This window comes from Colobus angolensis, unplaced genomic scaffold, assembly GCF_000951035.1.
Source record: "Colobus angolensis palliatus isolate OR3802 unplaced genomic scaffold, Cang.pa_1.0 Scaffold166, whole genome shotgun sequence".
Lineage (NCBI taxonomy): Eukaryota > Metazoa > Chordata > Mammalia > Primates > Cercopithecidae > Colobus > Colobus angolensis.
This window is the reverse complement of record NW_012114777.1, coordinates 2,428,281-2,440,531: the sequence shown is the minus strand read 5'-3', so window position 1 is coordinate 2,440,531 and position 12,251 is coordinate 2,428,281. Positions and strand designations below refer to the sequence as shown.

General features: G+C 39.2%; 1 protein-coding gene across 1 annotated transcript in view; it reads left to right on the top strand.

Annotated features, from left to right (window-relative positions):
* The window catches only part of LOC105508712 (lipoxygenase homology domain-containing protein 1-like), a 272,465-nt gene extending 261,555 nt beyond the window's left edge, over positions 1-10,910 (top strand). The window contains exon 13 of the mRNA XM_011937618.1: positions 10,709-10,910. Coding sequence (XP_011793008.1) covers positions 10,709-10,910 — 202 coding nt within the window. The remainder of the gene's footprint in view (positions 1-10,708) is intronic.
* Positions 10,911-12,251: the final 1,341 nt, after the last annotated feature.

Below are 12,251 nucleotides of genomic sequence, written 5' to 3'. Positions count from 1 at the left end.
GGATTGTCAGTGATGAGCAGTCAGGTGAAAAGGAAACATTTACTCTTCACAGTAGACCCTCATGTGCATCTTCATCTTTATACCAATTGCATGCATATCTATTTCAAAGCATTCCCCAAGCCCTACTACCCCCTCAAGTTTCTCTCTCACGTGTCCTTCTTTCCTCATTCTCACTCCTTCCTTTCCTACCATGTTTCAATCAGTATCATAAAATTATATTTCTACATCCCTACCAGCCCCTTATAACCATCCTCATCATTGCTGGAAACATTCATAGAGCAGCCCACACTCAACCTGTCCAAGGTGCCAGGTGCTGTACTACCTGCCAAGAACACACTGTAGGTTCTTTTGAAATGATGAAAGTGTCCTCATGGTGCTTACATTTTAGTGGGTGAGATGAAATTAAACAAATAGGTTCATTAAATTATGTCAAGTTGTGCAATGAAGAAAAATAAAGCACTTAAATGGAGACTCACTGGGTGGTAATTTCAGATGGGCTGATAAGACAAAATCTTGCTGAGGGGGATTGATTTGAATAGGAATTTTAATAAAATGAGATGTGATTCCAGAGATCTGGGGGAAGAGTATCCAGGCAAAGCGAAGAGTGAGTGTAGATACCTACTTAATGAGTTGCTATTAGAAAGTAGAAAGAGGTAAAGGGTAAGTTTGCAGAGACTCCATATCACGTAGAGCTTTGGAAGCCGTGACCTGGATTTGGGATGAAACTCTGGGTATGAGAAGTCAGCAGGTGGTTAGTGAATAAAGAACTAGAGGGGGCCGGGCACGGTGGCTCAAGCCTGTAGTCCCAGCACTTTGGGAGGCCAAGATGAGCGGATCACGAGGTCAGGAGATCGAGACCATCCTGGCTAACACGGTGAAACCCCGTCTCTACTAACAAAAAAAAAATACAAAAACTAGCCGGGCATGGTGGCGGGTGCCTGTAGTCCCAGCTACTTGGGAGGCTGAGGCAGGAGAATGGTGTGAACCTGGGAGGCGGAGCTTGCAGTGAGCTGAGATCCGGCCACTGCACTCCAGCCTGGGTGACAGAGCCAGACTCCGTCTCAAAAAAAAAAAACAAAAAAAAAAACAAAAAAAAACTCACCCTGGCTGCTGCCTAGAGAATCGACTAAGGAGCAACTCATCTGTTGGTTATTGCAGTCCTCTTGCTATGAGTTGATGTTGGCTTAGACTAATGTGGAAACAGGGAAAGTTGAGAGAAAAGCTTGGATTGGGGGAAATATTTTAGAGGTAGGATTGACAGGCCAGTAAGCAATGCTGTTGGATTGGATGTGGGCTTGTATGCAAAGAATGAAGATGAGACCTAGGATGTGGCCTCAATAGCTGGACACAGGGCATCACCACTTCCTGAAAAAGGGAAGATGGTACAGGAGTGAGGTTGTCGGTGGGAAGAAATAAAATATTCTCTTTCAGATGCTTAAGTTTGAGATGGGCATTCTTCAAGTAGAAAATGTTGAATTGGCAGTTGGGTGTGATATGCAAGTTTGGTACTTAAGGACACGTCTGGGATAACAGTATTCATTTGGGGAACGTTAGTGTATAGATACTTTGTTAAGCCATGAACCTGGTTCTGAAAAATCTCTCTCCACTAACTCAGGTTCCATCCTCCTGCCATGAAACCATGAAGCACAGCACTGTTCTCCTCTCTCCAGTCCCCTCCTGCACCTGACCCTTCCTCTCCAATTTATGTTTCTTTCATACCAAATGGTTTTTCTATATTTCGTTCCTTGTATCCTGCCAATCAACATCCTGAGAGTTTTGTCTACCGTTCTCAGGTCACTTTTGAAGGCATTTTCCTAAATCAAGACAGTTCCCTTTCTTCTAAATATTCCGGCTTCTGTAGTTAGAGTGATCCCCATACTGGGAAGCCTGAGAGAGGGATAACAGAGGGTCAGCTTCAATTTGAAGTAGTTTTGGAGTGTGGCTCTCATAATGAAGCTGAAAGGAATTACTAAATGTGATACATTGAGAAGTTGTGAAGCTAGAATGTTGGTTGCTGGCCCTTGTGGATGTTAAATTGATTAATCTGAGTCATTAAAGGAAGAGGTGAACTGCAGAAAAGGGTCAAAGTCTATCAAAAACTTGTGGTCCAGACTGCATTGAGAGCTATGCTATGAACCAAATAATGTCCCCCTCAAATTCCTGTGTTGAAGCCCTAATGCCCAGTACTTCTGAATGTGACTGTATTTAGAGACAGGAACTTTAATGAGGTAACTGAGTTAAAATGAGGTTATTAGGGAGGACCCTAATCCAATCTGGCAGAGATTCTTATTAAGAGAGGAGATTAGGAAATGCAGAGAGACACCAGATATGTGCACACATAGCAAGATGCCCAGGGGAACACACAGCAGAACAATGGTCATCTTCAAGCCAAGGACAGAGACCCTGGAAGCAACCAATCTTGTCAGCACCTTGATCTTGGACTTCCAGGCTGCAGAATTATGAGAAAAGAAAGTTCTGTTGTTTAAGCCACCCAGTCTGTGATATTTGGTTACGGCAGCCTTAGTGGACTAGTACAGATTGCAACGAGAAGATGTGCAACGTGGAATAGTAGAATTCATTCATTGGAAGGAAACTGGTGCTTAACCTTTCTGTGTTCATGATACACTTTCTAATATCAAAAGTTTTGGTAGCAGTACTGAAGGATCTAACAAGTGAACACCAGTTTTAGAAAAAGAAGTTCTAGAAAACTGGAAACAAATTATTTCTACAGTTATTTACTCTATTCATTTTACTATAGAGTTTAATTGTCAACAGTTGCTGTAACTCTACACTCTGAACTCCCGTGTCTCTGTTATAGCAGCGCTGCTGGCAACCCTAAATCAACCTAACTCAGGTGTGACTGGAGGGATTTTTTATGTATCTTGCAACTTGTAACCAGTTTTACCCTACTCTGAACTTTATCACATGATACCCTCAGCTTCCATCATTGCCTAACAAGAATTACCATGTGTCCTCATCTTTAGCAAAAATAAACTGCACGTATTGAGAAGAATTTTAAAGCTTATTAGTGAAGGTTCATATGCTACAGCATATGAACTGTAAACACTGGTGTTGGAACGGTGAGACAAAATTGATAAGCTTTGGAATGGGTCGTGGTTGAAATCCTCTCTTTAAAAGATTCTTACAGATAGAAATTAAAAACTGCTATTAACCACCTTGGTATTTCTATATTGATCTTTCTATAAATTCTGAAAAAAACAAAAATCAAAAAACCCACAAACTATATTTGCTTAACAGAATTTTACTCTCGCATTCAAAGACACCTGATTATAACGGTGTTATTTCTATAATGTGTTCTTGATCAGTTGCACACCTTCACTGTGCGTGCAGTGGACAGAATAGGTGAGACAGGTGCCAACTGAACTTCTGCAAGGGTGTGCTGGGTGTTATCTGGACCAGATGGCAATCCAGCATGGGGAGGAGCACGCAAACCTTCACCTTTCCCAAGCAACAGTGCTTTGATGTGAAGTTAAGAGTACACAAAGGAGAAGGGAATTGAAGATCTTTGGCTGTGTCAACAAAGAGATACTACCTAATTGTAGTCAAGGTTAGCTGTCATTGCCAAACAACCACTGGCCACAAATGGCTTTTATTCCCAGTTTTATAGTGAGTGTGGAGGGGGAAAGAGAAGGGGAAGGATGCTTTTTTTACCCAAACAGTTTTGGTGATACAGCTTTATATATTTTAAAAACTTGTCCTTTAAAAAAATTAAGCTCTATGATAAAATATAATTAAAGAGCTTAAATAACTAGCTTCTTATAGATGTCCCCAAATTGTATATTATTATTTCAGATGGTATATTGTTTAAAGAAAAGGATCCACACTCAAAGCAGAAGCTTTCTTATTTACTCAAATTAAACAACCTAACATCAATTCTTTAAAATTTCATGAGATATGTAATGGCCCACACTATGACATATCTTGGGGAATGCTCCATGTGCACTTGAAAAGGCTGTTCTTGTTGGGTGCAGCATCTCCTGCAAGGCAACGAGATGAAGAGAGTTTATAGTGTTGTTCAAATCTTCTATATTTGTACTGATTTTTTGGTCTAATTGTTTTATCAATTACTGACAGACAAGTGTTCAATATTCCACCATAATTGAATTTTACTATATTTCTGCCTTTAGTTATCTCAATTTTAATGCATTTATTTTGAACCTCTCTTATTTGTAAATAACACATCTAGGATTATGTCTTCCTAGTGAATTGGCATCTTATCTCTGATAGTATTTCTTGTCTTGAAGTCTACTTTGATGTTAAATTGGTCACATCAATTTCTTGTGCTCAGTGCTTTACAGACCTGAGTCTTACTTTGGGCTTTTTTGTGCACATCACACCCAGAGAGTTGACTATGCTTTTGTGGTCTGTATTCAAGGATTTTTGAGATTTTAAAATTAACCAACTGAGTACACACTACATTTGGCTAATACTCTAAAATGTTTGGCAAACTATGTGTTCTTGATGCTTTATACATTTCAACAAATGTCCACATTATTTCAAATAATAGTAGCAGCAATAAAATATAATGAGGTAACCTTAGTAAAATAGGATTTTGATTTTTCACATTCTGATTTATCAGTGTCATTCTCTTATCCGTGGCAACAAGTTGCACAAGGTAAGGTTTGGGGAAGAATCAGGGAGAAGCATGAGGCAAACAGATCGGGCCTCATAAAGTCTCAGTCATTTCCAAAGTGCTGGAGTGGTGTGTATCGCTTCATTGTCTTCCTCTTTAATATATTTGCGAATCAACAGACTCACTCCTTTAATGCCAGCAATTTCCTAAACAAAAACAACTTTTTATTCACCCATGTAAGATACTAGATTTTTGGAAACAAAAGGAGAGAAACCTAAAGCCACAACAGTAGTTTCAAAGGCATCAAATGTAATGTTCCCTCAAATTACCTTGTCAAACTCTTAGACTGATTTGTCTTAGAAGTTGAATACTTAGAATGCTTTGAAATGGAAACAAAACTGTAATTCCTTGCCTCTTTGTATTTGTTGAATGTGTGTAATGTCCTACTGCGAAACTTGAGTCAAAATGCTTGCAATAAAATATTTTGTTTGTCATATTCAGAGCAGCAAGCTAAAAAGGTAAACAGTCACAGAGTTTGGTCTGGTGACTTGAGCTATCATTTAAGGTGCTAAGGACACCCTTTCCAGAGAGTCCAGGAAGCCTAAGCCTACCTGTTTCGTGTGGAGTAAGGAGTGCTCAGTGCAAGTGTCTGAAGACTCGCTTCCTAGATTTACCACTTAGTGCATATTTGCGAGCATGCACAAGTCATTTAGACCTAATGAATGATGTCTTAAACTGTGACACAGTGGTAAACATACCTGCCTTATAGGCTTGTGTAGGATCATGTTAGGGGAACTGTAAATAATTCAGTATGACTAGATCACGGGGCTGGTTTAGGGGAGTGGGGAGCAAAGAGGCTAGAACAGAAAACGGAGACCAGATGACAAAAAACACAGAAAACCATGGGAGGCACCTAGGACTTTATTCTACAGGATTTGCATTAGTTAGAGGTTTACAATTGAACTGTGCATCTTTTAATATTATGTCTTATTCTCAATTAGCCTGTTCACTTCTTTGTTAAGTCTCCAAGCAAACAGCATCTTCAGGTATCCTTAGGGAAAATCACACCCTATTTCAATTAAAAGTTCACCTCTAGCAAAGATAGTACTTGATAACATTTCAACCAAGGACAAAAACTAAATAGTCACACTGAATGAACATTGCCCAAAATACATGCGGTCAAATTCATCACAGGCATTAACAGAAGACCAAAATTCACATTGTGCACTCTAGACTGGTACTGTGCAATATAATGGCTACTGATCACATGTGGGTGTTGAGCACTTGAACTGTGGCTAGTCCAGATTGAGATGTGCTCTGAGTGTAAAATACACCACACATTTCGAGTGCTTAGTATGGAAAAACATAAATGTAAAATCTCTCATTAATAACTTTATACTGATTATAAGTTAAATGAGAATATTTTTTAATATTGTGTTAAATAAAATTTATTATTAGAATTAATTTCACCTGTTTCTTTTACTTACTAGGAAATGTAAAGTGGCATATGTGGTTCCCATTCCATTTCTATGAGAACACATTGTTCTGGATCATTCTGGAGCGATGCTGGAAATAGGCAATATCTCAGTAACATTCTTTTCACTTCAGATACTTTCTGAAGAATGAATAAAGATACTTGAAAACAAAAGTTATGTATATTTTTATAATTTGTCGAGCAAGTGCAGTCTATATTGAAGGCCATGTGTATAAGTATCTTTTTGTGTTTGTGTTTGAAAGAAATACATACTGGGGGTCGGGCGCCGTGGCTCACATTTGTAGTCCCAGCACTTTGGAAGGTCAAGGAGGGTGGATCATCTGAAGTGAGGAGTTTGAGACCAGCCTGGCCAACTTGGTGAAACCCTCTCTATATTAAAAATACAAAAATTAGCTTAGTATGGTGGCTTGTGCCTGTAATCCCAGCTACTCTGGAGGCTGAGGCAGGAGAATCACTTGAGCCTGGGAGGTGGCGGTTGCAATGAGCCGAGATTGTGCTACTGCACTGCAGCCTGGGGGACAGAGTGAGACTCTGTCTCAAAAAAAAAGAGAAAAGAGAAAAGAAGAGAAAGAAGAAAAGAAGAGACAAGAAGAGAAGAAAAGAAAAGAAAAGAGAAAAGAAAAGAAAAGAAAAGAAAAAGACACTGGGAAATCACTGTGGAGTCTAATGAACTTCCCCGCTAAAGCTTGAGCCCTGAGATGACCTTTGTAGTTTGCTGGGAGCAGGATTTCTGTGCTCTGTGCTCCAGTGCAGGTCCCAGAGGCTTTCTTTGGATAATACAGGTGCATAAGATGACAGTACAAACAGATGGGAAAAGAGGGCCACAAAAAAAGTTGGCCTGCAAGACAGATGCCAAAAATGGAGACATCTGCCATGGCCATCAAGGAAAATGTTAAAAAACATTTGCATTCTCTTATCTCTTGTGTTTGTGTGTCTCCTTTATTTGCAAATTCCTGGAGGACAGAAACCATACGTGGGCCCAGTGTGTTGTTCCATACAGACAGGAATTTGATCAATCCTTTTCAAAGATAAACTTTTAGCGTAATCCGGGTTTGCTTTGTTACAACAGTGTTAATGATATGTACTACTGCACAAGAATCCTAATTTTTAAAAAATATTTTAGCTGCTAAGTCTCAGCATTAAAGATTTTACATATGATGAAAAATACACCTCTTGTGAAGTTGTATTAAATGATGTATGAACTGTAAAGTTATTATTAACATTATGTTAGTTATATAAGTTAGTTACATAATGACAGTAAGTTATTACTAACTGTAAGAGAGCAGGAGACTGCTAGCAGAGCCAAATGTCAAAGTTATCCCAGTTCAATCCATTTTCACTTGTGTAAACATGCAAAAGATTATTACCATAATTCCAAATTGGCTGTTATATGTTCCAGACATATAATCCCAAAGAGGTACTGGAGTTGGATTTTGCCTTTTGACAAAAATACCTGCCACCTTGGTTGACACGCTAAAAATGAATGCGGAGTTCAAGTGTTTGAAATGCTGAAGATAATCCTGTGATCACATCAAAATTGCTGGCAAGTATAGCAAGAGTAAGCAGATTAGATCCTGATCCATTTGTCCTGGTGATAAAGAAAAAGAGCAAGGAAAAAAATGCTAAGTCTCTCTTTTGAAGGTTTACAAGCCTATATCTAAGTACATCTCATTGTTGTTTTTCTTTATAAGAATAGAAAGAAAACCTCTTTATCAGTTGTTAAGTGCCAAAGTGGGCAGGATGATGAAACAAACAGAAAACATTAATCTACAGGCCCACCTGCCAATTTCACCTTCATCCTCCTGCAAAAGATGAACATATCTTAGTCAGTTTGAAAGTGAGTAAATCTAAAAAGCTTCTGCACAGCAAAGGAAACAATTAATGGAGTAAAGAGACAGCCCACAGGTTGGGAGAAAATATTTGCAAATCATATTTGGGGAAAGTGGCTGATATGCAAAATATATAGGGAATTCAAACTACTCAATAACAAGAAAACAAGATCCAATTAAAAATGGGCAAAAGACTTAAAAAGACATTTCTCAAAAGAAAACATACAAATGGCCAACAGATATATAAAAAACACTCAATGTCTCTAATCATCAAAGAAATGCAAATTAAAACCACAATGAGATATCACCTCACTCCTGTTAGATTTGCTATTGTCAAAAAGACGAAAGATAACAAGTGATGGTGAGAATGTGAGCAATAGGGAACCCTTGAACACTGTTGGTACAGCCATTTTGGAAAACAGAATGTAGGTTCCTCAAAAAAAATAAAATTAGAGCTACCCTATGACCCAGTCCTCCTGCTGGGTATATATCCAAAGGAACTGAAATCAGCATGTCGAAGAGATATCTACACTCCCATGTTTATTGCAGCACTGTTTACAACAGCCAAGAGAGGAAAACAACCTATTTCCCTCAACCAATGAATAAAGAAAATATGATACACATGATAGAACACTATCAAGTCTTAATAAAACAAGGAATTCTGTCATTTGCAACAATGTGGGCAAACCTACAGGACATTATCTTAAGTGAAATAAACCAGGCACAGGGAGAACAAATACCATATGATCTCACCTATTTATGAAATCCAAAGAATCAAACTCACAGAAGCAGAGAGAGAATGGTGGTTACCAGTGATGGGAAGGGTGAGTGTTGGTAGGGTCGAGGGTGGACAGGGAAAGGGGTGATTTAGGTTAACAGATACAAAGTTTCAGTTAGATAGGAGCAATATGTTCTGGTGATCTGTTGCACAGCATGGCCACTATAGTTAACAATAATGTATTGTAGCTAAAAGAGGGCATTTGAAATGTTCTCACTCCAAAGAAATGATAAATATTAGAGGTAATAGATATGTTAATTAGCCTGATATGATTATTTCACAATGTAGCCATGTATCAAAATATCACGTCACACCCCACGAATATATCAATTTATAACAAAATATGACAGTTATTATTTCTCAATTAAAAATCAAATAAAACTTAAAAAATAAAAAGCTTGCTTATGGGGGTTTCAGTGGCAAGCCCACAGGAACGACTGGAACTTGGTAATTAACTGCTGCTACTGGATCCTCAGCAAAAGACAGTAGTGATTCAAAACCATGTTCAAAGAGGAGAGTTACTGGAGTAATAATAATAATTCAACCCTGAAGGTTTTCACAGCTGTTATGTCAATTTGGCATCGCTGCTCTCTTGAGCTGTGAAGTATGTCAGATTTTCTCATGAAAAACACAGAGGGTCCCACTGCACGGAACGTTCAGGTCTGAAGAGCTTAACAATAATCACACTCGTTGGTTCTATGCCCACCCCACAGGGGCAATTAGCTAATTGTCTGTGAAGCCCTTTGAAATGAATACGCTCAGAGTCAGAATTTGACATACATGCTTGAACTTGAAGGGATGTCAGGAATATTAGATTTTGATATCAGTCCAATAGCACCAGACATAAAATAACATACATTAATGCATTATGTATTTAGGTACAGAATCATCTTCCTACCCATAAAAGCTGGGGCTTTTTTTCTGTTTTTTTTTTTTTTTCTCCTCACCTAATTTATATAAGGGACTATTGTTTTCAAACTGCCATTATTAACATTGAATTTCCTGCAAAATATATTGTTAAATGGTCTGTAATGTTTTAAACAGATTTTATTTTTATCTCTTCTTCCTTTCTTTCTTTCTCTTTCTTTCTTTCTTTCTTTCTTTCTTTCTTTCTTTCTTTCTTTCTTTCTTTCTTTCTTTCTTTCTTTCTTCTTCCTTCTTTTTTTTTTGAGACAGGATCTTACTCTGTCACCCACGCTGGAGTGCAATGACAAAAACATAGCTTACTACAGCCATGAACTCCCAGGCTCAAGCAATCCTCCCACTTCAGCCTTCTGAGTAGCTAAGACAACAGGTGCACCACCAAACCAGTCTAATATATATATTTTTATCTTTTATAGAGATGGAGCCTTGTTGTGTTGCTCAGACTGGTCTCCTGGGCTCAAGAGATCCTCCCACCTTTGCCTACCAAAGTGCTGGGAATACAGGCATGAGCCACCACGCCTGGGCTTTAACTTTTGAATATATACTTGTTGACTTGATCTTCTTCTGACATTAAATAACAGCAAGGTAATTTTGATAGTTTTGTTTAAAACACACAATAAATGAGACAAATATGAATGATTAAAAATGGTGCCATAGAAATTCTTCAGCTTTTTTTTTTTTTTTGAGATGAAGTTTCACCCTTGTTGCCCAGGCTAGAGTGCAATGGTACCATCTCGGCTCACTGCAACCTCTGCCTCCTAGGTTCAAGTGATTTTCTTGCTTCAGCCTCCTGAGTTGCTGGGATTACAGGTGTGCACTACCATGCCCAGCTAATTTTCTGTATTTTTTTTTTTTTAGTAGAGTTAGGGTTTCTCCATGTTGGTCAGGCTGGTCTTGAACTCCTGACCTCAGGTGATCTGCCCACCTCAGCCTCCCAAAGTGTTGGGATTACAAGCGTGAGCCACCAAGCCCAGCCTCTTTAGCTATTTTTAACTTAATTTTTCTTTGGACAGATACATAAATCCACTGAATCTTTTAACTGAAAGGATGCTTGATGATCAGTCAACCAAATCTTTCATTTTCCATAGGTTAACTGTTTGCCTCTTGGTTGCTTCCGAGTTTCTCGAGCTTCCAAGGTCCACCCTTGTTGTAAGCCCTAAGTCACTGGGGCGAGTCTCCAGCTCCCTCACACACCATTCCACGGGCCTGACTCTGCCATTTTCTGTCCTCTACCCTCGGAACCCAGCTTCCACAGCTGTAGCCCTCTGTGTGCACAGCTTCGCCCCATGAGGACAAACCCCACTTCCTTCATCCTAAACCCCCTGATTAAAAGCCTGACTGTAATGATTTGGGATGAAAGAAGAAAAACAGATCATGACAATCTATTTCAAACTAAGTTTTTGAGACCCATCCTCAAATTTCTGGACCATTTCCACCAAGCCTTACTTCTCTATCTCAGTACTAAGCTTAACTAAACACAACCATTAAAGTGCCTTTCCTGAGCAGAGGAAAGAGCAGGGAAATCCTCTCCCAAAGAATAACGATATCCTCCTCCTAGGCCACCCAGCCCTATATCTAGCCAGGCTTAAAAATACAGTAACAATGTGACATATTCCTTCCCATGACCTTCAGATGAGAAGTCTGGAGACGCACAGACATTTGCCCAACACCACTCAGCCAGGGAGCTGTGCAACTGGTTTGCAACTGGATATCCGGGTTCCCAACCAAGTGGATATCTTACATTGCAGCAGACCAATCGTGAAATGAAACAAGAACACCTTAACTGAGGGTAAATATGAGAGTGTCCACAAAGGGGGCACTATTAAACCATAGATATCAGGAAGCCCAGTTGTGCCCTGGCCCAGTATTGACTTGCAGCCTGTCTTGGGACCATATCTTGGTTGTATGTGCTGCCCCAATGGCATTCTAAAATAGAGGATATGTTCAGTGTTACTTCGGCTACAGCATTTTATTGCCTCCAAAATAGAAGATGCCCAGCTGGGAGCACCTGATGTTATGAAGAGCAAAGGAACAAGCGCAGAATAATATTAAAGCTACAGGGTTCTAGCCAGAGGCAGACCAATGCTTCCAGGCTTACCATTTGGACAGTCATAGAGGCAATTTATATCACAGTCATTCAGCAACTACTGCATTATCTTTCCCAGCTCTGTTCTTTCTCAGAACAAAAATTGTATAATTGAAACAGTAGGTATTTTACCACAACCCCTGGGTCAAAATTTGAATAGATGTTTATCGTAAGGAATTTTTCACCCTCTCATCTGCTGAGATTAGTTCTCACAAAGTACTGATGGTGACAATGGAAGCAGGACAGGGTGAGGTTGACTTGAACTGAGAAGGACCCTGGTTATAGGCTCCGCAATTCCAGATCATGGGATGACTGGAGTGAGCACAGCCTCAGGCATTGAGGACCCAGATTTGAGGTCTGCACTCATTAGTTTTGAGCAAGATTCTTAACTGCAAAGAGCATCAATTTTCAAATCTGCAAATTAGGATTAATTTAACTAATACCTACTTATAAAATCATTCTAAGGATTACATGAGCCAAGAGGTATAAAGACACCAAGTAAACTGGCAAACATTCCTCAAATGTTAGCTACCACCAGCCTCTTC